This window comes from Catharus ustulatus, chromosome 2, assembly GCF_009819885.2.
Source record: "Catharus ustulatus isolate bCatUst1 chromosome 2, bCatUst1.pri.v2, whole genome shotgun sequence".
Lineage (NCBI taxonomy): Eukaryota > Metazoa > Chordata > Aves > Passeriformes > Turdidae > Catharus > Catharus ustulatus.
Genome location: NC_046222.1, coordinates 15123202 through 15150952, shown reverse-complemented (window position 1 = coordinate 15150952; position 27751 = coordinate 15123202). Strand labels below are relative to the sequence as shown.

At 42.2% G+C, this 27751-nt stretch overlaps 1 protein-coding gene across 4 annotated transcripts in view; it reads left to right on the top strand.

Moving 5' to 3' along the window:
* Window positions 1-27751, top strand: part of LOC117011060 (amyloid beta precursor protein) — a 192730-nt gene that overhangs the window by 107374 nt on the left and 57605 nt on the right. For 2 of the 4 annotated variants that reach the window (XM_033086307.2, XM_033086299.2), the window contains exons 6-8: window positions 6609-6811; window positions 16473-16640; window positions 22745-22878. In XM_033086307.2, the coding sequence (XP_032942198.1) occupies window positions 6609-6811; window positions 16473-16640; window positions 22745-22878 (505 nt within the window). The remainder of the gene's footprint in view (window positions 1-6608; window positions 6812-16472; window positions 16641-22744; window positions 22879-27751) is intronic. The other 2 variants (XM_033086324.2, XM_033086315.2) reach the window with 1 other exon arrangement.

Sequence of the window (27751 nt, the reverse complement as noted above, 5' to 3'; positions counted from 1 at the left end):
TCTTTGCAAACAAGCAGGAAACAGTTCCCAGTAATTAGTCCACAGTTACTTGCTATCTTAAATTGAAAGCTTTGCATGAAGTTAGCTGCAGAGACGTAACTTCTTAAAATGTAGCTTGTGCTGCAGCCCATTATTTCAGAAACAACATTAGAAAGGAAAACTCATTGTTCTTATCAACTCTTTTCTGCCTTTGCCACTCTTGCAGGTTCCTGGAATACGGAAAGAAAACTTACATTTACTAATGTTTTCTTATTTCTTGAACAGCAAGAAGTAACACAGTTGGCTTTCCTTCACTTTCACCTTCCTGAAATAACAGAATGATGCAGACTTCTGAGTAAAAGGAATAAATAATACATTGGTGCCGGTTCTTACTGCAGTGCTAGATTGGGAAAAGGAGGTTACTAGATACACATTCACATGTCCATGGTTTAAACACTGCTTGTAACTATGTGCTTAAATCCATACTAGCGGGAACTGTGCAGGAGTTTGTGTTTTAAAACCAGAAATACGCCCAGCAGAGTGGTCAGTATGTTCCTGTTTGAATCAGGAAGGAACTGAGTAGGACATAAGGCTGCCTGGAGGCCCAGTGTGTTTGTGGCAACAAAAATAGGACTGAAACCACCAAACTTCAAATACAGTAATTTCACGACCATAAGGCGCACCGGACTATAAGGCGCACCCCCCGGGAGCCGGCACATTTTGCAACTTTGTAGATCAGATAAGGCGCACCGGTCTATAAGGCGCACCGGGTTTTTTTTTGCAGCGAGGCTCCGCCCCCAGCTCCTCCCGCACGCTTGCTGGCCGAGGCCCCGCCTCAATCCGGCAGCCATTGGCTCCCGGGCCTGCCTGTACCCGGCAGGGCCGGGCTATGCCCACCGCCGCTCCGTGCAGCATCCCCAGGGCCCCGCTGTTCCGGGAGTTCCCTGGCGCTCCGGGTGACCCAATGCCGGCAGGCTTGCCCCGTGCCGCCGCTGCCCCGATTCCAGCTGCTTGCCCCCTCCCCGCGTGGCAGCCGCTCCGATTCTGGCGGTTTTCCCCCTCTCCGCATGGCGGCCGCCGTGCTTCTGGGGGTTTTCGCCACCCCCGCGCGGCGGCCGCCGTGATTCCGGGGGCTTTCGCCCCCCCCGCGCAGCGGCCGCCGTGCTTCTGGGGGTTTTCGCCCCACCCGCGCGGCGACCGCCGTGATTCCGGGGGCTTTCGCCCCGCCCGCGCGGCGGCCGCCGTGATTCCGGGGGCTTTCGCCCCCCCCGCGCGGCGGCCGCCGTGATTCCGGGGGCTTTCGCCCCCCCCGCGCGGCGACCGCCGTGATTCCGGGGGCTTTCGCCCCCCCCGCGCGGCGGCCGCCGTGATTCCGGGGGCTTTCGCCCCCCCCGCGCGGCGGCCGCCGTGATTCCGGGGGCTTTCGCCCCGCCCGCGCGGCGGCCGCCGTGATTCCGGGGGCTTTCGCCCCGCCCGCGCAGCAGCCGATCCGATCCCTGCGGCTTTCGCCCCCCCCCGCGCAGCAGCCGATCCGATTCCTGCGGCTTTAACACCCCCCGCAAGGGAGCCGTCCCAATGTCGGCGGGCCGGCCCCGCGCGGGGGTGGCCCCGAAGCCGGCGGGTCCGCCCCGCGCGGGGGCGGCCCCGATGCCGGCGGGGGCGGCCCCGATACCGGCGGGTCCGCCCCGCGCGGGGGCGGCCCCGAAGCCGGCGGGGAGGCCCCGATACCGGCGGGTCCGCCCCGCGCGGGGGCGGCCCCGATGCCGGCGGGGGCGGCCCCGATACCGGCGGGTCCGCCCCGCGCGGGGGCGGCCCCGATGCCGGCGGGGGCGGCCCCGATACCGGCGGGTCCGCCCCGCGCGGGGGCGGCCCCGATGCCGGCGGGGGCGGCCCCGATACCGGCGGGTCCGCCCCGCGCGGGGGCGGCCCCGAAGCCGGCGGGGAGGCCCCGATACCGGCGGGTCCGCCCCGCGCGGGGGCGGCCCCGATGCCGGCGGGGGCGGCCCCGATACCGGCGGGTCCGCCCCGCGCGGGGGCGGCCCCGATGCCGGCGGGGGCGGCCCCGATACCGGCGGGTCCGCCCCGCGCGGGGGCGGCCCCGAAGCCGGCGGGGAGGCCCCGATACCGGCGGGTCCGCCCCGCGCGGGGGCGGCCCCGAAGCCGGCGGGGAGGCCCCGATACCGGCGGGTCCGCCCCGCGCGGGGGCGGCCCCGATGCCGGCGGGGGCGGCCCCGATACCGGCGGGTCCGCCCCGCGCGGGGGGCGGCCCCGATGCCGGCGGGGGCGGCCCCGATACCGGCGGGTCCGCCCCGCGCGGGGGCGGCCCCGAAGCCGGCGGGGAGGCCCCGATACCGGCGGGTCCGCCCCGCGCGGGGGCGGCCCCGATGCCGGCGGGGGCGGCCCCGATACCGGCGGGTCCGCCCCGCGCGGGGGCGGCCCCGATGCCGGCGGGGGCGGCCCCGATACCGGCGGGTCCGCCCCGCGCGGGGGCGGCCCCGATGCCGGCGGGGGCGGCCCCGATACCGGCGGGTCCGCCCCGCGCGGGGGCGGCCCCGAAGCCGGCGGGGAGGCCCCGATACCGGCGGGTCCGCCCCGCGCGGGGGCGGCCCCGAAGCCGGCGGGGAGGCCCCGATACCGGCGGGTCCGCCCCGCGCGGGGGCGGCCCCGATGCCGGCGGGGGCGGCCCCGATACCGGCGGGTCCGCCCCGCGCGGGGGCGGCCCCGATGCCGGCGGGGGCGGCCCCGATACCGGCGGGTCCGCCCCGCGCGGGGGCGGCCCCGAAGCCGGCGGGGAGGCCCCGATACCGGCGGGTCCGCCCCGCGCGGGGGCGGCCCCGATGCCGGCGGGGGCGGCCCCGATACCGGCGGGTCCGCCCCGCGCGGGGGCGGCCCCGATGCCGGCGGGACGGCCCGCGCGGGGGCGGCCCCGAAGCCGGCGCGTCCGCCCCGCGCGGGGGCTGCCCCGATGCCAGCGGGCTCTCACTTCCGGGGTGGCAAATGTTGCAACTTTGTAGATCAGATAAGGCGCACCGGACTATAAGGCGCACTTCCGGTTTTGGGGGGAGATTTTAGTCAAAAGGGTGCGCCTTATAGTCGTGAAATTACTGTACCTTCTTTCACCACACACAGGACTGGAGATGATTTTTACTAATGACCCGTTGTGCTACTTGGACTCAAACAGAACATCAGTTATATGATGGGGGAAATGGATCTTAAAATCCCATGTGTGAGGAGGTTGTAGCAGAAGGTCAAAACCTTCCTGATGGTCTTTGTGTCCATATAAAAGAATAGTGCTGGCCCTCCTTCCCAGAAGTTCCCACAGAGAGGAGATTGAGATGTTGGCAGGGATTGCAGGTATAGTCATGACTGTATCAAGCCTAAAAATTTCCCTCTGTTTACTGCTGAACTGTTAAATTCAGACAATGGCTGAATGGCTTTTAAAATATGTGAATTTGTCAGTGCTTCAAGTAATTTTTTGAGCAGCCTTTGAAAAATCCTGTCAGTGGCACCACTAAACTAAGGTGAAATATCAACAGATTCCTGTAAATGAGACACTACAGTCTGTAGTGCCAATAAAACCTTGGCTGGGGTGATATTGAGGCAGAAAAAGCTGTAAAAGTATTGTTCTTCCAGTAGAAACAATACTGAGTCATGCTTGTTTACAGAAGAATGTAAAATGTAATAATAATAATACCAGGAAGCAAGCATACCTGCTAGACACATTAAATAAAGTCCAAGATTTCTGAGAAAAATACTGGTATCCACATGCATTTGGTAGGAAATGTTTGCTTGAAACCAGTGGATTTAAACTGATTGCTGAGGTGAAAGGTGTAGAGAAGCGAGATGTGCTTTGTGGGAAACAGCACTGGGGTGCTGCTAATTGAGAAATGCAAATGGAGTCAGAAAATTTAGCATGGTGGGGAGAAGCAGCTCTGCAACAGGGAGGGTTTGTCCCCATTTGAAAGGTTCATGCTGTAATTCCAGATGTTGTAGATGTTCATTCCCTTCCCTGTTTTTCTCTGTCATTTCTCTCACGTGTATTCTCTTTGAAGAGGAGCCAGGGTGATAACAGTGATTAAATCCAAGGAATAACACCTACGTGTGTTTCATCGTGCTCCTTGCAAGATGTAATATCTTTACCAATACTAAAAATGTGCAAAAATAACTTTCATTTTCATAAATCTAAATCTCATGTAAACCCACTTCTATTTCCATGGTTCCTTTTTCTTAAAACATGGAATAAAACATGATTCTGTGGAATATGACCTTTGTGACTGAACCTTGTGGAATAACTATCAGAAATAGGATTTTTCCAGGAGCAATCAAAATTATCAAGAATATTTTAGTAACATGGTAGTACATTTCTGTGCAAGTTTTTTAGAATATGTGCAGGAGCCTGACCCCATACACTGATGTAGTCTCTCACCATTTGTGTCTCTTTTTTTTTGCATTCTCAGATATCTAGTTTTTCAGCTAGCGGCAGGTAATAATGAGGAGAGTGGTGAGGGCTATCCCTTAAACATTTGCTTCTGATAAGTAACTGGAGAGGGAACCAGAGCCCATTGTAATGGCAGGTACAGCCAGCCAGTGGACACAGAAAACTGTCCTCTTTCATCCCCTCATGGTGCTTTTCACCATCATGCCCCTTAAAAATAGCAATTAAAAGAAAAAATTTTAAAAAAATTTAAAAAGCTTGGCCTTCATAATGAGAATTTCATAGTAAAATGCTGTGGACTGACATAGCTGAGTTGATTGCTTTTGTGTAGTTAAAAAAGGATGGATATTGGATGCATGCATGCAAATTATTTTTGAAGTACTTTCCATGTGACTAATTGACTTTCCTTTGTTTGTTTCATTGGGTTGTCCTTTTTTAGCACTGAGTGTGCCAGTGTCTGAAAGTGATCATTCATGAGAAAGGAAGAGGAAAAATAATTTGCATATTTTTAGAAACATGTTGTGTTTGTAGCTTAGGTGAGAGAAGGAGTCCATCTTTCTTTAGTGTTGGCAGGTCTGTGGTATCTGATACTCGTGATCAAAGTTTGGATGTCTTATACTCTGCATGTTTGAATGTCCATAGTGAGCCAAGACTGGAAGCCCCTTAACCTGGAGATGTCCTGCAGATATTGAACTTGACACATCCACTTTATTTTTGCAGTTCAGAGGTGATTATTTCACGCTTGCAAAAAGGAAAAATATCTGACAAAGAAATGAAGACAGATGACTTTGTTAAGAAAGAAGTTACTTAAAGTGAAGTTGGAAATTTCAGACATAATGAAATCAGTTTTTCAGGGAGAACAATATAGTGGAGATGGTGAAATTTCCAAGCTAGTTTTTAGAAATCAAGAAAAATTGAGAGGAACCAAATGGGTTTGTGCCCCTTTTTAACTTTTTCTCCTGTGTAAATGGAAACAAGTCATCTTTTATGCAGACTCTTCTGCAAGGTGGCTTTAACCACATCTATTCATAAAACATACCTGGGTTTCCCTCAGTGGAAAGCTTCAGTATTGTTTGAAGTCTCTCTTGTGTTTCTGGAGGCCAGGTATTTTGGGGAAAAGGGAACAGGGAAATCATTCTTGTTTCCATAGAGGCTTAACTTGCTCCTGATAGAGTCAGGTTTGTGGCACATGAAAATTTTATCAACATGTTTTAACTTCTTAATGTCCTGTTAAAAAAGGAATCATGCTGTCTTCTGTTGTGAGTTCACTTTCGAAGTTGTAGTAGGCAACATAATATAAAATGAAATATTAAAGGCTTGATCTCCAGAATGAGTTGAAGAAGTTGTTAACTTCACCTAGAAGGCTGTTCAAGCATATTTGATGCCATGAGAAAGACTCACACCCACTTGTGCATGAAGGTGACAGAAAGTCACTGTGTGTTTAAATATTTAAAGATCATTTATTCATTACTAGTAAATTTTAAGTGGAAGTTCAGAAACACCTTGCCACAACAGAGTGCTAAACTTAGGAAATATTTTGAAGGCACCAGTATCAGTAGCTAAATGTGTATTTTTTGACCTGTTGTCTGTATCACTCAGAACTAGGAATGATCCCAGAAGATTCTTGATGTATTAATCCACCAGGCTAATCAATGTCAGTATTTCCTCCTATTGTTCTGTAGGAATGTCCTTTCCATTCACATAGCACTTGTAACAGCAGAAAGAGAAACTCTGCAGTTGGTTATTTGAGGTCAGTTCAACACTTGGTAGTCCTCTAAGAAAGGGATACAGGGAGCCTTTAGATAAGTTGTCTCCTGACTGAGGTGGAAAAGTTCCTGAGGAACTTTCTTGCTTCTTTCACATCAACTGAGTGCATTTTGTGAAAATTTTATCTTCTTTCAAAATAAAATTTAGTGGATGGTATCATGAACAAACATATTTACAGTATTATTCAGCTGTCAAAATATGGTATGCTAATGTTGCCTTTTTTTTTTTCTTTAGACTTTTTTTTAGCATTTCTTACTGTTTGGGACATTTCAGAGTCCCTGATTCTTTCTTTTCTATTTAAAGGGAAGGGAGGGAGATTGAGAAACAGGTAACTGTTTTCCTTACAGAGTTTTTGAATAAAATATTCTCTCACATTACCTTGAAGTAATTTTGCTGCTGACACACCATGATAATTTTCTTCATTTAGCGATGATAAGGCGGTAGAAGAACAAGCAGAGGAGGATGAGGAGCTAACTGCTGTGGAAGATGAAGATGCTGATGACGACGACGATGATGATGATGACGAAATTGAAGAGACAGGAGAAGAGTATGAGGAGGCGACCGAAAGAACTACCAGTATTGCCACCACTACCACCACAACTACAGAGTCTGTGGAAGAGGTTGTCAGAGGTAAGTTCATGAGCATCGTGCTTAGGGCTGAAAAACTAATCCTGCCTCTTTGCATATTTGCCCTTTACAACAAAAAAATGTTCCAAACAGCAAAATACCCAAAGTTGCAGTATTGTTGGGCTTTGGCTCCTGTAATTTGTGTGTTTAATCCCCTTGCCTTTCCCATTACCAGTGTTCTGTGCAGTTAGTTCTGCCACAGCCCTTTGGGTTTTGTGACCTCCATCCCCCCTGGCACACAGATGCTGCAGGGACTGTCTGTCCCTGAAGCGTGTTTGTTGTGTGTGGGTGTAAAAAGAAGGGTTGGTTTTATTTTAAAGTAGCTTTAAATAAAATTCAACTGCCACGTGTAGCAAATAGGACAGGAAATTGTGTGTGGTTTATCATACAGAAGGAGAGGGAATACCAGTTCCAAGCAGGAGGTAGCATGAGCTGGTTTGGTCTCTTATATTAACAGCAGTGATGGGTCATTTTGTGTGAATCTGTTAGTTACTTACTTGCTATGTTTCTCCACGAATAAGTAATTTGGTAAAGTTAGGTGAATTTAAAATAACTATGCAGAAAAATGAACCTAAACTAATGAGTTTTACTGTGTGGGGAAGAAGGAAATATGAAAAAATAGAATACATGGAGTGAGAAAGAACTCTTCATTTCTAAAATTTAATTTTCATTATATTTATCAGTTATTAACAGGACTGTATTTTAAACTTTGAATTTTACACAAGTTCATGGCTAACCTAGCAATTTAGTTTTTATAAATGCCTCATTTCTCATATTGGAATTAATTATTCTTATTTTTCTATTTTAATAATATAGTTCAGTGTGGTGAAGATCTAAGTAAAATAGATCCCTGTCCTTCTGCAGTGTTTGCATCTTTACTGATAAATGCTGGAGATGGCAGGAAATGAGATTTAAAAACTACATTTGAAAAGACAGGAGTTGTGACATGCAGGAGACAGAGAGAAAATTATAGAAATTGGGGCTGTTGTGAAATGAGGCAGAAAACATCTGGCCTACCTCCTTTCTTCTCCCCATGCTTCCCTGTCCTCTCCTCTGGGTATTCTTGGGACTCCAGTGGTAGTGGAGGCATGTATTTTGCATGTGGCAGTGTCCCTTTCTCTTGAGCCTTGGTTCCAGTGTTAGAGCAGAGGGTGCTGGCTGCAATTTATCTCACCAGGGTGCAGAAGCATGCCCAGAGGATGATTTGGGAACAGCAGAGTTAATTGGTTGTATTTTTCTGTTCAGTCTACACAGAGCACTAAAGCGTTACGAAAATCACTTTCTAAGGCTGGCAACTCAGTCTCGTGTGTTTCTGTCTTATATAACTGTTGAGTGTTTTGCTCAGTAGTTGGAGAGCCTTTTCAGAGAGGAGAGGGTAAGAGTAGTTTATATCTTCAAACTAATTACATGTGTTTCCATATGTGAGCTTTTACCCCCTGGGGTTAAAATGCCCTGTTCTCACTGGTAAATGAATGTTGAAAGGGGAAAAAAAAAAAGAAAAAGTACACTTGACTTTAGTGAGATTTTGGATGAGTTGAAATGAGGACAAATGTGGTAGAACATGTTTCTTTAGTGAGGGTGATGTTTCAAAGAGGTGAAGTTTTACAGCTTTCAGGAAAGTAGCATACAATCACCTGAATATAAAACATAACATATTAAAGATGAGGTGAACTATTGAAATGACCTTTTGGAAGCCCTTTAGAAATATATATATTTGCTGATCATTAAATGGTAGCATATTGTTTTACTCAAGTCTTAACATTTCCCACCTTGGGTGATTGAGGGAAATATGCATTGGTTCAAGTGAGGTGAGGAAAATGTGTTACCAATACAAGTTTTCAGCACAGTTCTGCCACAATCCTTTGGGCTTCCTGACCTTCAGCCTTCCTAGATGGTGTAGGGACTGCCCTGGAGAGTAAGTGGTACCTGGCAGTGCTGCACTATGCAAAGTGCTTGCTCATTCATTAAAGTAGAAGTGTCCAAAGACATAGCCTTGATCCTTGCTTTTGCTTCCCTCCCTGTCCTCCTGGTGCAGGCAGCAGATCCAGCAGAGGAATTGTGTGGTGAGTGTCTTGCTGGTGCAAACACAAAAGTTTGTCAGTGTCATTGTGAATGAAAGAGGCAGAAGGCCCTTGTTGAGAACATATGTATTAAGAAGTGATCTTTACTGTGGAGACACCTTGAAAGCCTCTCTAGGAGTGAAGTGTCAGAGCTTTGTTCATGTGGACTGGGCTCTGTTCCAGGCTGCCTTGCCCAAGCACTAATAATAAAACATCATAGGATGCTCTTCACAACCCTTTATACCCAGTTTTATGAAGCTGTAACTAATATTATGTCTTTAGCATTAAAGAACACAGAGAGTGGGTGTATCCAGTTTAAGAGGAGTTGCTTTTCCAATACTGTTGTGAAGCCATAAATAAGGATCTAATTGTGGGCTGGTACTGAGCCCTTTCTCTGCCAAATCAGTGGAATGGCTGTCATCAGCCATAAATAATTAAAAAACACAAATGCAGTGTTATACAGTAAAGATACTTGAGCTATTGTAGAATCAATTTTTCAGGCAGCTTTATTTCTCTGCATATTTTAATGAATTGTGACAAAAATAGTAATAGTAGAACCACTTACAAACTTATTTTCAGTGAAAAGGAAATTAATCTTGCCTAGAGAATGAGAAAGGCCCTTTGGCAGGAGGACAGTATTTTAATTCAGTTTCTGCAGCAGCCACATTTCTATGTATTTATTTAAAAATGTGAATAAACTTTCCATAGCCCAGTATTTGCCAGTATTCACTTTCCTACTTTTTGTGAGAGATCATCTTTATTCTCAATTCCTACTGCATATAGCAGCAGACCCAGTTTAAACTTTTAGATATTCTCTTGCTGGGCTTCAGGTGTTAAATCCAGAGTATTGTGGGTCTGAGATTACAGGGATTCAGATGGTAAAATTAGTGTGAAATACACATTTTCCACCTTTGGTCATGGGGAGATGTTATCATTGAATTTGTGCTGAAGAAAATATGGCCTATTTATGAAGTCCTGCTCTTGGGTTTTGTCTCTGTGAAGCGAGGGAAGTGACTCTGATGGCCAGGATTTAGGAAAGGGAGTGGTTTAATTTCTGCTATCATTGCCATGGTGTTATGGGTGTTGCAGAGCTGCTCCTGAGGATTCAGGCTCCCCATGATTTTTTCAACATGTGATAGAGACAAGCAGGAGCACTGCTTCCCCCATCACGTGCAGTTGTTTGGGATTTTGTTTCTCTTGTCCTTCTGCACAGGACAGAAGGACTCAGGAGGTGACAAGAAAAATTAGTCTCTCTTGGCACTGAACAAAGAATAGCTTTAGTGCTTCCCATGAACGTCATAGTCAATCAGATCTCGTTAGAGGAGAGCAATGGGGTCAGCCTGGCACAAAACACTTGGCAGCTTCTCTGCACACCTGCCAGCAGATGTGGGGGAATCTGCAGCATAAGCCTCACCTGCCTCCTCCAGCAGTGTAATATTGCCCTTTATCAGTTGGTTTTGCTTTCCTAATTCAGCTGGATTTCTTTAGGCAGTTAGGAAACAATCTAAGCAGCGCTGCTTCATGTGACATTTTAACTCTATTTACAGTCTGGAGTTACAAATGCTGATTTCCTAGCAAGACAAAAGTAGATTGATGTTGGTATGGTAGGTCTTAGTGTCATTAATCCATCATGAGTGGCTTTTTTAACTGAAAGACTTAAAATCCATTCAGTGACTCCTACTATATATTGTAAATCAAGAGAGATTAACCCTGATTACCAGACCTGTCAGCTGGGAATTTTGGGACAGTATTAGGATTGTATACTACATTAATTGTTGGGGTTTTTTTTCCACTCCGTAGCTTTGCCCCACTTTTATAGTTTTTAATTAGGCATTTTAATTTAAAGCACAGCTATTCCACCATAATATAATACTTCATTATGTGTTGCAATTGGAGGAATTATTTTTATAATCTGGTGATCTTGTTGATGGAGATGTGATACAATATTACCTTTTGGGGTTGAGGGTAAAAGTACTGAAATACTAATCACAGTAATAGTGTTATTTTATGTAAAGTTGGAAGGTGGAGAGTAGTTTTATTTGAAATATATCCTGCCAGAAAAAATTACTAAGAATCTATTTTCCTGGACAAAATGTAATTTTATTATATTGATGCAGTAATTAATTGCATATTTTTTGGCTGAAGATTTTGCTGTATAAAAGGACTGGAATGCACTTCTGGGCTAATCCTCATACTCACTGTCATGCCATGTTAGCAGAATTGTGATGTTATGTGGAAATATTACCTTTTCTAAAATGCATAAATTGATGAAGCTATATTAAACTAGATTTAAAATCAAGCTGGATTTTTTGTTTGCATTCTGGCCATCAGTGGTAATTTTATGACACCTTAGTTCCAAATGTAGTTCTGTTGTGCACAGGAAATAAAAAACATGTTTTCACATATTTGTTCCACTTCAGAACTATAAGGTTTTGTATTCTAGCCAAGTATACCATTAATTTAAAAAAAAAAAATCCTAATATGCCCTTGCAGTAGCTTAAGAATAAACATTATAGAGAGAATTTAATCTTGATTACACAGGATGGAAATTACAATTTATGGGTATTTAACAGCTTTAGAGAAGCTGTCCTCAGTATTGCATTGAGAAGTCATAATTTTGCTTTTTTAACTTTTCTCTGCAAAAAAGCATTGTAGCAATTGTGTAGTTTGTGCACCAACTTTAGCCCAGAGCATGTGCCAACTTCACAGCTGTCTTCTCCTAATTCCAAAAACCTCTTCTGAAATTAACTCTTGTCTTTGAATACTCAAACTAAAATTCAGTTGCCTCTTCTAAACATATATTCAGAATGAGGAAGTTTTGTTTCAATGAAATTATCTTCAAAGATTCCCTTTTGATTGATTCATTGAGGAAAAACCATTGTGCCTTTTTAGAACACAAAGAGTGTAACCGAAAGAAAAACACTCCATTTGCTCTTGCCTAATTTTTCTCAGCTAGTTTTTTAAAAAAGACTAATATAGAGGCATCTATATTAATATCCTCAAACTATAACTTTGTTCCTGAAGATATGGAAGCCAAAATTACTCCAGTTGTGATATTTTATATACTAGTGCCTGAAGAAGGGGAGCATATACCTCATGTTACACATTTGAGAGTTTTATTCCTTTGGCCTCTTCTGCATTTATCAGTTACTTACTATGTTCTTCAGCAAGATACAAATTGTAAAATAAAAAATCTGATCCCATGTACTTAAGGAACTGAGTGTTTGAGCTCCTCATTTAAGAGGTGTTCAGGTCCTGTGTGATTGTGACACAGTTTGAATGCACAGCAAACACACACCAGTGCTAATGGGCTCCTTCAGACCCTCAGTATGATTTATTTGTGTGTACTTGATTATATCAGCTTCAACCTTGCAGGGCTGGTAGTACAGAAAGCCTCATCAATACAATCTGTTTTTATCAAGACCTTGCAGTGTTTATAATTCAGCATGAGTACCTTTCTACTGTAGCATTACGGTAAATAGGTTTCTCAGAGGTGTAAACTAGATATGGGAAACCAATTTCCAGTGCAGGTCAGAGTTAGTAACCTTAACTCCACCTGTTAGTCCATTTTTTCATAGATCTGTTCAAATTTAATTTCTGATTTAAAGTTTGGAGCTGACTGCCAGCATTAAATGAGCTTAGTTCTCATGATCATGTAAATAAATTCAAATCCTGAAAAAACATTCAATAAATTTGATATTTACAGTGATAGAAATATGTAAATGTAGCTTTAATTCTTCTCCCTGTTAGAAGTTTTCATTTTATTTCCAATCTCTCAATTGAAAATGTTGTTGTTAAGAATTTAAGTCCTGTAAGGGAAAAAAAAACCCATGGAATTGAGATTTTGAAATAAGGCAATTATAATTTCACTTTGATTTGAAATCAGTTTTCTTCAAGTAGCAGGGAAAAAAAGATAATGAAAAATTTAAATTGACATTCAGAACCATATTTTATATTTGCCTCTGTAAAAAGTGATCATCAAAACATCTAAAATGTTTGCACATAAATTCTAATGAGCTGTGCTTACAGCATTTTGGTAAATGAGTGTTTATGGAAGTACTTTGTATAAAGTCAGTATAAATCAATGTCCACATACTTAGGGACTGTATTTCCTAGGGTGCTGGAGTCTGTGCTTTTCAAAGAAAGAATAACACAGTCCATGCCAATGTTTAACTGGTTAGTTTTCAGTATTCAACTACTTGATTTAAAAACAAATCAACAAGCTTTGCCACAACACTGTCCTTCAGGGAGTGGTGCTGGCTTGGTTAGAAACAACTGGGTTTGCCCCAACATGCTGGAATAAGTACAAGAAGCTTGGAATGAGGAAAGTTGACTTACACTTTCCTGATTATCTCGAAAGTAATTTGTCATGTCTAAGGCTTTGGAGAAGAGCGATATTGGCACCTATGGTTTAGGACACAGGATGAGAGAAATTTGACTATTGGGGTAGGATGGTTTGAAAAGTCTGAAGTTTCTAAAAGCAACTGTTCCTGAACCTGGGTTGCAAACGCTTGTCCTCTTTAATTGTATCCAGTTTCTTAAAGCTAAAGGCAAAAGTTTGTCTTTGGAGGGGGAAGAGTGAGCAAGTTCTTAAACAAAGCAAAGCTTGCTGTTGATGCATACAAATTATTTGTGGTATCAAGTAAAACTGAATTACACATTTGCAGAATGTAACTCATCTTTGCCTCAGTTTTCAGCAACAGAATTAAAATATGAAGCAAAGACAACTTTTAATTTTTTGATGAATCATTTAGCTCAACCGACTACATTAATTAGTGCTGTATCTTGAATAATCAAACCCAAGCCACCACAGCAGTGCATGCTGCCTGCCTGCTCCTAATATCTGCTAAAATACCATCATTCACCCCTTGTGGGCATTGATTGCTACACTTGGCAGTGCCAGAAGGAAGGGGAAGTGGTGTTTGGATTAATAGCCTGAGGAAACCTGTTGAATTTCCCATCTCAGCACTTCATTTCCATCTTCTCAGCTGAGGTGTTGCAGCTGAGAAAAAAATGCAATGGCTTTTTCTTGTAAGGACAAGTGATGGATGGGGATATAGAGAGGTGCAAGAGGAGTGTCTGGTCCACAAACAGGAGTGATGGGACCATTGCCCAGGAACAGAAGTTGGTTTAAAAATGTACCTTTCCCCAAAAGTGGGGGTGAAGGAATGCTACTCCAAGCCCTCCACAGAGAATGGCAGAAAGGCATGGTGACATTGGGAAAGGGATGAATGACAGCAGTGACACATTTCCTAGACTGGACTGGCATCACACTTCCTTCAAAAAGAGCAGTCATGAAACAGCAAACCAGAGCACTTCCCCTCTCTTGTTTATTCTCCATTTAGGTCATAAACATGAGAAGACAATGGAGCATTTCTCTCTGTGGTGACCTAAGTTCCATGTACGTCTCACCAAGGGCAGTAGGGCTGGCAGTGCAGGCTGGAGGGAAGGATGTCCCTCCCCTGATGGGAGGTGACAGGACAGGTCAACAGCCACCACAGTGGGCTTTTTAATATGTTATTCTGTGGTTTACTGAACACTTGTTGAAGTGCATCTTCATGTGTATACGTGACTTGTTCACCAAAGAGGCAATTCCAGTGTACAATCTGATGGACAATTACCTTTGCTTTTGCACATTCCAATCTCTGTTGCTATTTCTGTGAGAGAGGTAACCTATAGGAAATTTCAGGTTAAATCTGTAAACAGTTTCCAACCTGATAATAGTGCAAAATAAATCTGTCTATATGGCAAAACAAATATTTTGAGGGAAACCTGGAAGGTGCTTGCTGTGTGGCTACAACTGGCCCACAATCAGCATTAAGTAAAAAAGACTGAATTGTTGAAACCTTTTATTTTCAGAAATGACATTGCCTGTCAGTAAGAATTCTTGTGATTGTACCTGTCTGTTTTATATCAGAAGTCGCTATTAATTTTTAATTTACATGTGACAGCTTTTCCAAGACTGTGCAGAGTTAACTTTTTTCAGCATTGGACTGTATAATTGAGTGGTATAGCTGGATTTAGTTTTAAAATAGACCTGGATAACTACTTGTATACTAAAAATGGTCTATAATCATATGGTAATATAAAATTAATTGTAATTAATGTACTGTGCAATTAATTATACTTATTTTGTTTTTTCTTCAAGTAAAAAACTCAGTATTCTTTTTCCCCTAATTTCTTCATACAGGAGTGCAGCATTTCTAGCACATCCTTGATGGCTGCATACTCTTCTCTCTCAGACTAAATGTATGCTTCCTGAAATTGATTCTTGACCTTATTTATACTTAGAATACATGAATAAGTTAAATGCATGCAAAATTGTACCTATATTGTATATTTAAGGAAATGTAGGTTGTATTGCCAGTGAGAATTGGACATAAAAATGTATTTATAAGTAGTGGTGCTTCTGAGGATAGTGAATTGATGGATCAGGATAGACACAGAAAAACAGGATTCTTTGTAGCCAACATCTGAGAGGTGATGAGGATGCAGGGGATTTCCAGTGCTAGTGCAGTGATATTCCTACCTTTCAACCCTTAGGAGTGTGCTTTCCACAAAATTCATATTTATGCAGAGAATTTAGAAGCCTCTAGTTGAATTGTGGCAGTTTGTTTCCCAGGTAGTGTGTGGGATGAAAGTAAATGAGGAGTTTTTTAGTGTTTAGTATTATGTATATTTGAAATTACTTGTGCAGCACATTGGAAGATAAAACTGATTTTGTCTGTTTGGAACATTATTGGTAAAGGGCTATGTGTTTACATGTGTAATTGACTGAACTCCAAATTACAGGCCGGATTTGCTTTGTCTTCCTTTAATTTGTGTGGTTTGGTTCTTCCCTCAGGTTTCCCTGTTTTGCAGGATGTAGGCATAGACTGTAGCAACTCACAGTGAACACAAGCACAAATACTTTAATTTTTTTCCCTGTAGGTGTATTCACTGGGGGTGAAATTTCCTCCCAGGGACGTTTCAAGCTACAGAAGTAATTTTACATATGTGAGCCCTCAAACTGTGAATTAAAAACTGTGTGCTGAGTGGCTTGCAAAATGGAGTTTCTTCATCACTGGCTACATTTAAATAAGTGTCTGAAGAGAACTTGTTTTCCACTGTAATGTATAAATGTTTGTTTGTTTGTATAATTTGGTCAGGGAGGGTATATAGAGCTAAAAAAGAGCAAGAGAAAATGTGTCTCCTGCTGTCAAATGTTTCCTTTCAGGTACCAGGTAAGCTACTTGGGCAGGAATCCACCCAGGGCTATCAGCAAAACCCCCAGCTAGTGGTTGTGCCCCTCTGGCCTGGAAGCAGATGGAATTCCACCTTTTTTCCAAGGCAATACCTCTTAATGTGTGTAGATAAAATTGCTAAAAACGTTAGGCAGGCTAAGGAGACTCTGTGGCAGGAATCTTTGTCAGTTCAAAATTTACCTCCGTTATCTCTGGGGAAGAGTTTCCTGTTCCTCAAAAACCCCTCCTTGGCACATCTCCTTCCAAAGCACCATCCTGGTGCATCTCCCTCCCCGCTTGAGTGTGTGGGCACCTAACGAAGCAGCGGAGGCGATGCCATTCCCGTGCTAAATGTGGTTCCTCCGGGTCTCCTGTGACTAGAGGTGTGCTCTGAGCAAGCCGAGACCGGGCCGTGCCGCGCCATGATCTCCCGCTGGTACTTTGACGTGGCCGAAGGAAAGTGCGCGCCCTTCTTTTACGGCGGCTGCGGCGGGAACCGGAACAACTTTGACTCGGAGGAGTACTGCATGGCGGTGTGTGGCAGCATCAGTAAGTGCCCTGCACGGGCCTGGGCTCTCACTAACCCCAGCCGCGGGCTGTCCACACTCTGCTCGGCCCTCCGGCCTCTTGCTAACCTGGCGTGGGCGTGGGGCACTTCTCAGGGCTGAGAGCTTCCCCCCTCCTGGGGGGAGCTCTGCGCGCCCGTCTCCTCTCTGTTCTCTGTCCAACTGATGTTCATGTCTCTGTGCACCTACAATGCATGTGCAGGGAAGAGCACTAACTGTAGGGAAGCCTCAGGTAAGTTTAAAAACAGCTCATATTTTTTACAGTGTGTTTCTGACCTTTTTTTTTTTCCCCAAAGCTAAAAAATATTAGAATGCGGATTTCCGGAGTTTTTTTGGCTTCATTTGGTTCTAGTTTGGTTGAATTTTTTGTGTGTGCTTGCAGTGAAAAGGGGAGGAATGGTATTTGATCTTTTATGTTGTCCTAAGGGCTGTGGTGCTGATTTACCAAAATACGAGTATTGGTCTAACACCCATACTCAACTGTGATGGACAAAAGACTCTCTAACAATTTAAAGTTAGAAAGGGTATGTTTATTCAGCGCTGGGCAGCAGCGTGGGGTAGCCCCCTAATATGCACTGCAAAATTACAGGTGGTCACAGAGTCTATTTATTGCCAAAAGGTTCAAACAAATACATATTCATATACCAGCCCCTCCCATCCCCTGCTTCCTATGGTAATTAGCTTGAATAGCTATTAAGTGTGCATAATTGACTTCTTGAATTAAGTCTGGGGTCGTTTTTGTGAGGAGGGGTCTTAAGAGGAGGAAGTAAGGCGAGTCTTCTTCGCCCTGACCTTTTCTATTAATGACAATACAAATGGCTTTTGGGGCAACTCCAGCTTTGCAAAGAATGAATTTCTGGTTGCAATTGTTCGTGTTCTTTGGACCTAACTACTAATTTCATCCTTTCCCATTGCAAGCTCAGCTAAGCAAACATAAATTGACCGGCAATCAATTATTTAAGTTTCAGGTAACTATCTCAAGACCCGTTTCTTCTAACTTTTAACTAAAATCCTAATTTCTTTAAGATTAGTGTTTCAGTGCACATGGATGTGAATCACCTCCCACTTATTTTAACTCAACCCTATGTTGTAATGACTGTTTTTGCAGAAAAACTGGTGCTTGTATTGTTTGAGAGTGGTGGCTTTCTCCACCATGCACCATTGAAGCTGGTAAATTAGGTGCTGGTTTTATGGGATGGTTCTGTTTTGAGAGCCTCTTGTACACTCTCCTCCCAGTCTGCTTTGCAAGCAGATACTCCTGGGAGAACATCAGCTGGCATTTACACTCATTGAAGAGTGAGTACATGTTTCACTGCCCTGTCTGCTCACAGGGTGTGGAGGAGCAGAACACAAGCAGCATCTCAGGGCTCTTTTTCATAAAATGTTTTCCAAACTTGGCCTATTCAGGAGCAGAAGGGTTAAAAATGCACACAAACAAATGAAGAGCCCCAGCTAGGGGTACTATGTGTGTCATGGAGCAGAGGAGCTGACCTCTATTTTATTGGGGCAGTCCTAGAGGCAGGATTGCTTCCCTGGTGCTCCAGCAGCATTTTATCTCAGCGTCTTCTAAAGCTATTTGTGACAAAGCTCCAGGAGGATTCTGCCATGATGGGAGTGAGGAGGATACCTCATGAACCATGATCAGCTTTGCAACAAGACAGATGTAGTGAAGGGAGAGATCTGTGCAGGAGCTTGGAGTGAGGTCTAATGTGTTCCCTGACAGAAGAACATTTTGAACCATTGAGTTCCTGTGTTGGGTAAGGTGTGTCCAGAGATGCAAAACACAATTTGTCTCTGATTGCATCCTCTCTTTGGGAAGATAAATGATCTTCTCTTCTGCTCAGGAGATTCTGCTTTGTCTCATGGAAGTTGTTGTCTGTCTAGGTGATTTTTTGTTCCCTGGATTGGTCTCAATAAAACAGTGACAAGACTATTACCATTTCCATGATTCTCTTTGTTTTGGAAGTCCAAATTTTTGGTCTAAGTTATTTTCTCTCTAAGAACAATGGAGTTAGATTGAGTACTTGAGCATGCCTGACATTACTTGCACAACTCAAATTGATTTTGTATCTCCCACATAATTTTTTCCTGACTTTTTTTTTTTTCTTCAGTAGTTTCTCAAGCAACAGTTGAGTCTGAGGATACACTTTCCAAGCTATTTCAGGGTTTTTTTCCTTTCTTTTAATGTTACATCAGTGTATTCTATACCCTCACCTATACACCTATTTTTGCTGTTCCTGTAGTAACTTTCTTTCAGTTTTGTGTACTGTTTCAGTCTCACCATGCTGTTTCTCCTTTTTCTTCATATTCTTGCTGAGTATAAATTGTAATGAAAATAATTGCAAGTGTTGAACATAATAAGTTTCACCACTTAAATTATGAGTCTTGTGTTTAGTACTAATCTAATGTTGCTGAAAGTGGTAGCGCAGACACCATCTTTCACCCCAGTCTCACGGAAGAAAAGAAAAACAGTGGAGAATAGTTTACTTCAAGGCCACTGCTGTTGTCTCCTGTTGTTTTTTCCCCTCACCTTCAACCTCACCCTTAATTTAGTCTTTGTATTTGGTTTTTGTGCCTCCTCCTCCCCACTTCATTATTACTAATGTATTTATTCTTTATTTTCTCTCCAAAGTTCAGATTGTTCTTCCTCCTTTGTGTCCTGTTAAAACGAAACAAAAAAAAAAATCAAGTCTCTATTAGGCAGGAGGCAAAATGCTAAAGCACATCTTTTCTTTGTCTAACTATAATTCCCTTTTCAGGATAAACTAGTTAGATTTTACAGAATAATATGAAGTCGTGGATAGCATTGGGTTTCTCTCGTATAGTGGGCAAAGGGTGGAAGTTTAGGATGTGAGTGAGATTTTCTGTTAATGAATTGGAATTGGACTGAGCCAAAATGTGAGGATTTTCTGTTGTCACAAATATCCATACACTGTGAAATCTGAATATTAATATCCTGAACACTTTCTCTGAAAAGAAAAAGAGTTTAAAAAAACATGTTTTATTCTTCTTTCTTGCTAAGTCTCTTTGCCTTGATCTGGAAGGGTGGGTCTGGTGCTGTCGTGCAAAGCCTTAAACTCCCTCCACGTTCAGTGGATTTGACTGGGGCTCTGAGGTCTGATGGAAATTATTTATTTGCTGGGTAGGAGCTACTGCTGTCTTTGTTTTTTTCATTTATGATCCATGGAAATTGATAAATAGTTGCCTTAGAAGTAGAAGGCTTTGAGGCTGATGCTACCAATTCCTTCAGACTGTCAGACTCCCTGCTCAGTGTCTACTGATTTTTAATAAGAATATTCAGTACTGTCTGTGATTTCTGTTCAAGATAATGATTCAAACTTCTACTGTGTGACTGCCCATAATGGCTTCTTTGAAGTCACAGAATCTGTCAAGTGGTTAATTTGGATTTAATGGCCTCAGAATGAATATACATTGACTATAAATATGAGCATATCTTGAGTATATATATATAAGAATAAGCAAATATATTGCTGTTACCAAAGGAAAGATTTCTGTCTTATACCAAAAAGTAATCTATTGTACTGATGTTTTTACTTATCTGTTAATTGTTGCCTTTTAAACATCCTGAAAGTTTCAGGAAGTATGTTTTTTAAAATAAGTGCTATTTTGAAATTACATTAATGCTTAATTCTTAACTTGGGGACTTAAAAGTTGGGAAAATAATGTTCTCTTAAGTGTACTTCATTTCTCAGACAGCTCTCCCAGCAGCTCTATCAGCCGTCAGAGCCAAGTGGAATTCACTGTGTTTTCATTTGTTCCTCATTCAAAGTGGGTGTGAGTTATAGTGTGGTCACACAATCAGTTTTTGGAAAATTTGTCATATCATTAGAATGATCTTTTATAAATAGGGTTTTTTTTAATAGTTCTGAATTTCTGTGTCTCAAAACAGGGGACCAACAGTGTTGTCAGTTCCCTCTTTCGTTGCATAAACCCTGACACTTAGTAGGAAGTTTAAATGTTGGCATACGTGCTTTTGTTTTTCATCATTTTAGAGCACTATCACAGGTTTTGGGTGAATTTAGGTGCAGTAGTATTTATTCTCTAGACTAAATACTGTGAACTTCCAAACTTGCTGAATCTCTTGGTGATTTTTAATCAGATACTGTCCACTTTAATTTTTCTTCAGAGGTATATTGTAAGTGAAGATCTGTACCTTTCACAAGCAGCAGCTTATTCCTGTTGTCAGTGATTTCCTTTGTCCATTGTTTGTTTGTTTGGGATGTTGACATCTCCCTAGTTAGCAGGAGGTAAAATGTTTTGGCAGCTAAAATTGCATGCCAACTTCCAATGTGTAAGGCATTAAAGAACTATGACTTCTTATATCTATTTAAATTGTTAATTTTTACTATGACCTTTAGTGGATTCAAGTGACTAATTTCTGTTTCCACAGTTTCTTCATCTATATAAATTTGCACTTTCATTTCACCTTTGAACCACACATGTTGTACTAGACCTTTTAGTAAGTAAGTGGGTGAAGTTTAGGATTCAAAAAGGAAATAATGAAAATGTTTTTGTACCCAAAAGTTAGACTACTACTAATTTCAAACACAGAGAAATCAATTAATATGAGGTATTGCCATGGGCAAGGTTTACTGTTTGTTTTGCTGAGTCTAACCACAGCATTTTTTGTTTTGGTTCTTTATACTCTGTGGAACTTGATGACTCTTGTTTACAACCTAGGCAGAAGTCATGTTCAGAAAAATACTTCTGTCTTGTTTTTATTCTCATTTGAGTCAATACGTGGAGACTTTAACTTTTTTTTCCTCTCATAAATATTTCAACTTATGATAAGTTGGAAGAGAATGGCCTTGCAGCAGAGTATTGCAAAGGTGCTTGAGGAAGTTTTGCTTTGGGGACCTCCTTCCAATCATGAAGTGCATCAAAGAACTTGGAGAGTGATTTGAGCCATTAATAGATGAATGTTGAATGGATATAAGCAAGGCAAAATTGTGTTTGTCAGGGTTGGTGAAAAATAAGGCATTCATGGAAGGCCTGATTGCCAAGTTCTAGCTGTGCATGGATAGGAAATGTGTCTTGAAGTTCTTACTCAGGAGGCTTTTTATATGAGAAAATTCAATTTGAACCTAATTTAGATGGCACGTAGCGCCTTTAATTAAGATAATGGTTTGGAAATAATAATGTTTCATTGTTGGTATGTTTCATTGGGTGGGTTTTTTTCCTCTCCAAGGAGTCTCTGAGGGATTTCACTGAACCCTTTCAAGATGCCTGTTGTTTGATGCCATACCAATTACTTAAATTCTAACATATTAAAGGAAAATATAATCAGTCCTCACAGAGTAGGGGTTGGATATCACTGCATAGTGATGGCACTGTTGGTCACTTTGCCTCAATTACCCTAAATGCAAATCCTTCCACTACCAGTGTCAGAGCTACCTTCTAGTTATCCAACAGGAATGGCTGGCAATTAGTGCAAGCTCACTGATTATTTCCAGCCTTTGTGAGGTTTTATTTTTAAATCAAAGTTGTTACAAATAAAGTAACTATCAGTGAAGCCAAACTGTTGCTAAAGGAAAGATTTGAGGAATTTCATTAGGTACTGTAGGGTTCATGAGTGCTTTAGAAAGGATTTGTATTTACACTTATATGTTACAATTTACCTTTTAAAAATAAACTTCTATACAAACCAGGTAACTTTGCAAAGGGCGTTTTGTTGGCTTACAGACTTTTTTCATTACCAGATTTTTTTACTTACTTGTAATTTTTCTTTTGGCTACAGTTTCTAACCAGTTTCTAACCTGTTTCAAGAACATTGTTTTGTTCACTCTGCAGAGCTTCTCCTGGTTTATGAAATGGGGTGAGAGAGGGGGAAGAAATCCTGATGTATTTATATATGTTTGCTTTATGTAACATGTTCATCTAAACCCTGTTTCTATGTCTTCCTCTGAGGCTAAATAGATGGCTGTATTCTGATGGAAAATAGAACAGATGCTTCTTTATTAATTAATCTTCATTAGTCTTCTTTATTAAATTTTTCCCATACTAAAGTAGATATTCTTCTTTTTTTCTCCCTCCCCTCCCTCTCACCATCTCCAAATTTTCCATCAGTCCCTACCACAGCTGCTAGCACTCCTGATGCTGTTGACAAATACCTGGAGACACCCGGAGATGAGAATGAACATGCCCATTTCCAGAAAGCCAAGGAGAGGCTTGAAGCCAAGCATCGTGAAAGAATGTCTCAGGTGAGGGGAGATTTCTTTATTCCAAAGTGTGTGAACTTGTCTGTCAAGTGATGAGTGATCCTTCAGCTTCTTTCCCACGCTTCATCCAGGTGCCCTGACAATTTGCAATGCTGTAAACACAACATTTACTGCCTTTCTGCCTCTTACCTAAGAATTCAGCTGACTGACACTCATTTGTGGTTGCCACCACTGTGATCATAAATGGCTACTTACAGTTAATAGAAGGGTTAAAAAGAAAAAAAACTCTAAAAAATGTCTCTCATCTTCATTGGAGAATATATGTTTTGTGAGATTATTCATGTTTCAAAGTAAAAAACTTGGCCACTGTATTAATTGTCCTTCCCTTGGAACAGCTGAGGGAGATGGTTTGTGTTGAGCTTCATTTTCTGTGTGTCCTGAGGGTAGTGTAAGATCACATATGTTCATCTAATGGTTTTGAGCCTCAAGATAACATAATATGCATTTGAAGTCAAAGAAAAGAGGAAAAACTGGTGCTTTTGAACTAAAAATCCAAACTGAATCAACCCTTTTCTTTCCCTTCAACCAAAGAGATTTGTGTAGCCTGAAACTGTACCTGGGTTTCAATCCAGGGAGAGATGAATTACCTATTCTCTCAGAAACAGGGTTTATAATAACAATGCCAAGAAAAAATGGTCAGTAGTTCTGCTTTAATAGCAACAAAAAAAATATAAGAGGTTTAAAGGAAAATCTCGTAGATATATATTTTTGAGAATGAAACTACCACAAAAAAATAATGTAGTATAATTCACATGCACTTCATATACTCATGTAGCTTATTTACTTTATATTTTCATTATAACTTTGTTCCCCTGGTGGGATTTCAGTGTATCTGTCTTTTACTGATACATTATTAGCCTTTATCTCTGTGCTAAAATGTTATTAAAAAATAATAAAATGTTATGAATGAAAATGAAATTAAGCTCTTAGTGTACATCCCTGACTTATTGGCACAGTAGCTGTGCCTGGCACTTTCCTAATAAATTGGGCAGGGCATCTTACCTGAAGCACTCATCCAACTGGTGCAAGCCACATACTGAAAATATTACAGGTCATAGATAGGAAGATAGGTACTCCTCATCTGCCTGGGAAGTGTAGAAGCACAAATAATCTGTGTCCTCTTGAAGCAGAGAAAACAGAGCCAATTTAATGGACAGGGAATCTGGAGAATAAAAAAGGTACATAGCCTGCCTAGCAGAGGAAAAACCCTGCCTTGGCTAGGTATGCAGAGGGTTGGTGGATAATACAGTCACCACCTCATCATTCCTTCCCCTTGAAATAACCTTTTTGTAAAAAATGCTGTTGAGGTGGGTTTCCTGAAAGCCAAGGATGGTCAGTGCAGTTTTCCTTGGCATAGTCTTCAGATTCTCACTGTGCTTCCACATTTGTTTCCAAAATCCCAGTATGTAAAGGTTAAGCTGAGTAATTATAGGCAGTATTTGGGTGAACTGTGTATTTTCTGTTTTAACATGAGCATCTGGAGGACCCTCTCAGCTGAAGGGTGTGATTCAGGGATTTGACTCAAACTGGAGCTGGTGCCCTCATTAGCTTGTTCCTAGCCATCCTTCTGTCAGCACTGAGCACACAGAGGGTGAGGCAGGTCAGCTGCCCCCCTGCAATGTCAGTCCTCCAAAAACAAGGCAAATAACCAGCTCTGGCCAGTTCAGCAACCTGAGTCAACCCTGGTGAAAAACAGCATGATCGGTACATTAAAAAAAAAAAATCATTAAATTTCCTAAGCTGCTTATGAAATCACATCTTGAAGGACATATATCTTGAAGTACACACACCTCCTGCAGAGCTTTGAAGATCAGAGTTTACTCATAGAAGGGAAAGCTAATTTTTTGAAACTTAAGTTATGATTTGTGCAGTATTGAACTAGCCTCTCCATGTTAACTTGTCAGATGTTTAAAAGATAGTAGATGCTATGGGCAAGTAGAAAAACCAGCTAGTTCACCAGTCTGTGTTTCCTCACACAAACCTCACATCTATGTCCAATACCACTGGTTCCCTTTTCAATTTATTTTTAAATGGCTTTTCAACATTTTCTTATGTTCTTAATATAAAATTAAAGTATATATGTAGCTGGAAATTAATATGGAGCTGTTACTTGTCTTATTGTTACTCAGTACACCTTTGCTATCAATGCTTTTTTTTTTTTTTTTTTTTTTTTTTCAAAGTCCAGTTATTTCAGAGCTGAAAGTGGAGGCTTATAAAGCAGCAGAAATGCTCAGTTTTATTCTAATAAAAAGAGAAAAAAGCAATAAGTAATTCTTTAATCTTGATAAATGTCAATCTGAAATAGATTTTTTTCACAAAACACAGATAATTTATTTCATTTAATAAAAAGGCTAGTTTTAAAATAATATTGACTTGGTGCACACCTTATTTTGCAACAGCCAATTAACTAATAAAAAAATCAGATGCATTCTAGTTGAGATGCAAAATGTAATCATCTAAGGAGTAGGGAAGTTTATCATCAGGGAAAATGTAAATATTCTGCATATCCTCTGAGATTTCCCTTAATTTACCATGAAATTCTGACAACTTGTGTTTCTTTTTCTCTTGTATAAAGATGTTCACATGGGCAGAGACCCAGATTCTGTCAGTAGTTACGTCACATCATGGTTCACAGCTCATAAAAGACTTTTTAGTAGGGAAGTCTGTCTCTGTGATGACCTGATGCACCTCTGGTTAACTCTTTTAATTTCTTGTGCTCCAAAGTGTCCATCCCTTTAGACTACAGATCATGAAAGTTTTTCTGCATCACACCTGAAGCAACAAGGCTTATAAACTTTCCTAACTTACAGGAAGTACTCTAAGGAGAATTACAGTCACACAAAATTTAAAGCTTTTCCCAAGAATTTGTCATACAGCCTCAATAGCAGCAAAACTGCATTCCCATGCAAACAGGAGTAGCTGTTCAGTCATGCATGTATAACCTTTAAATGCTTGCTGTTCTCCAAAAGATAACAGGGAGAGGTTATGCTGACTGATTGCAAGGTGCCTTGGCTCTTGTTTCTTGTTTTGGTACAATTCCCCTTTTTCTCTTTATCTTTTAAGTTTGTTAATGCCTGTACAGCTCCCTTGCTTAATTAGTTGCTGCTAAATAGCCTGATGAACCAGATACTGAACCTTACTCAAGAGAGCAGTATATTTATACATTTCTCTCCTCAGACAGCTTGTGACATCCTCATGTCTTAAATTTGCTCTTCATTTGGCTGTCTGCAATATTTTTGGAATTGTACCACGCAGAATATTTTTGATAGGAACTTAATGATACCTTGTGTCCTAGAATAGTTTTGCTTCTTGGAAGTTTATTTCCAAAGCAATCATCTGAAAATATTGTGGTTCTCAACCAGCCTGAACAGGTCTGGTGTTCGTTCAAGATGTTTTTTTGATCATTGCATGCACTTGTTCCAACATCCTGGATACCTCTTAAGCTGATGTTTAGTCCCAGTGACACTGCAGAATCACAGAATGATTTGACTTGGAAGGGACCTCAAAAATCATTTAGTTCCACCCCCCTGCCTTGGGCAGGGGCACCTTACAATACATCAGATTGCTCAAAATCCCATCTAAACTGGCCTTGAACATTTCCAGGGATGGGGCATCCACAACTTCTCTGGGCAACCTGTGCCAGAGTCTCACCACCCTCAGAGTAAAGAACTCCTTCCTAATATTTAATCTAAACCTACTTTCTTTCAGTTTAAAACCATTCCTCCTTATCACTACGTACCTTGTGAGAAGTCCCCTCTCCTGCCTTCATGAAGGCCCTTTTTAGACAATGGAGGGCTGCTTTAAGGTCTCCTTGAAGTCTTCTCCAGACTGAAGAACTCCAAATCTCTCACCCTGGCCTCACAGAGGAGCTGCTTCAACCTTTTATCACCTTCATGGTGCTCCTCTAGACCCACTCAAGGGGGTTGATGTGCATCTTGTGTTGTTCCCCAGAGCAGAGGGGCAGAATCCCTTCCTCAGCCTGCTGTGCATGGAGCTTTGGATACAGGATGCGCTGGGCTTCCTGGGTCTGAGCACACATGGCTAGCTCATATTTGGTTTTTCATCCACCAGGACACTCAAGTCTCTCTGTTTCTGCAAACAGCCGTGTATTTCTGGGGCTTTTTCAAAACCTTTCAGTTTTGCGGCATCAGAGCTGAACTCCGAGGCCACCAATTTACATCCCCACCAACTATCTGTACAGGCTGTCAGTTTATCATCCTGCCTTAAAAGGTTTAAAGAAAGAAAATGGACAGAGACAGACCTGGTGTAGCCAAAGGTCCCCTTAATCACATTACCCACAGTGCTTACTTTTGTCATGCAGATTAGCAGAGGGTTAGTTTGGGGGATAAAGAAGGCAGGGAGCTCTTGTTCTGAAAATCCATAACTGCTCTTAAGTCAAAAAATTAGGCAGATGTCAGAGATGTGTTTTTTAGACAGAAAGGGAGAAGAGGGAGAAAAAATGAAGTTACAATTTAGGCCAATGTTCAAGCTTGAGCACATCATTGTAGTTTATGAATTGGTTGAATGCCATAATTTCTGAGCCTTCTGTAAATTCACATTTTGTTGCTATGCTCTCTAGTCACAGAGGAGCAAAAAGAACTAACTGTGTGAATAATACTGGTTCAAATATTCCCCAGAATGGGATAAAACCCAAAAGTGGTTTGATGTTGATACCAAAAAATTGGTGTTTTGTTTAAAAGAGGGAGAGGGAAAGGGAAACGGAAAGGGAAAGGAAAAGGAAAGGGAAAAAGGAAAGAAATAGAAAAAAAAGAGGAGGGGGAATGGACAGAGATGAAGTAGAAGCATATCACCCCTCCATGGGTCCCAACAACGTTTCATTGTTTCCCTCCATCTA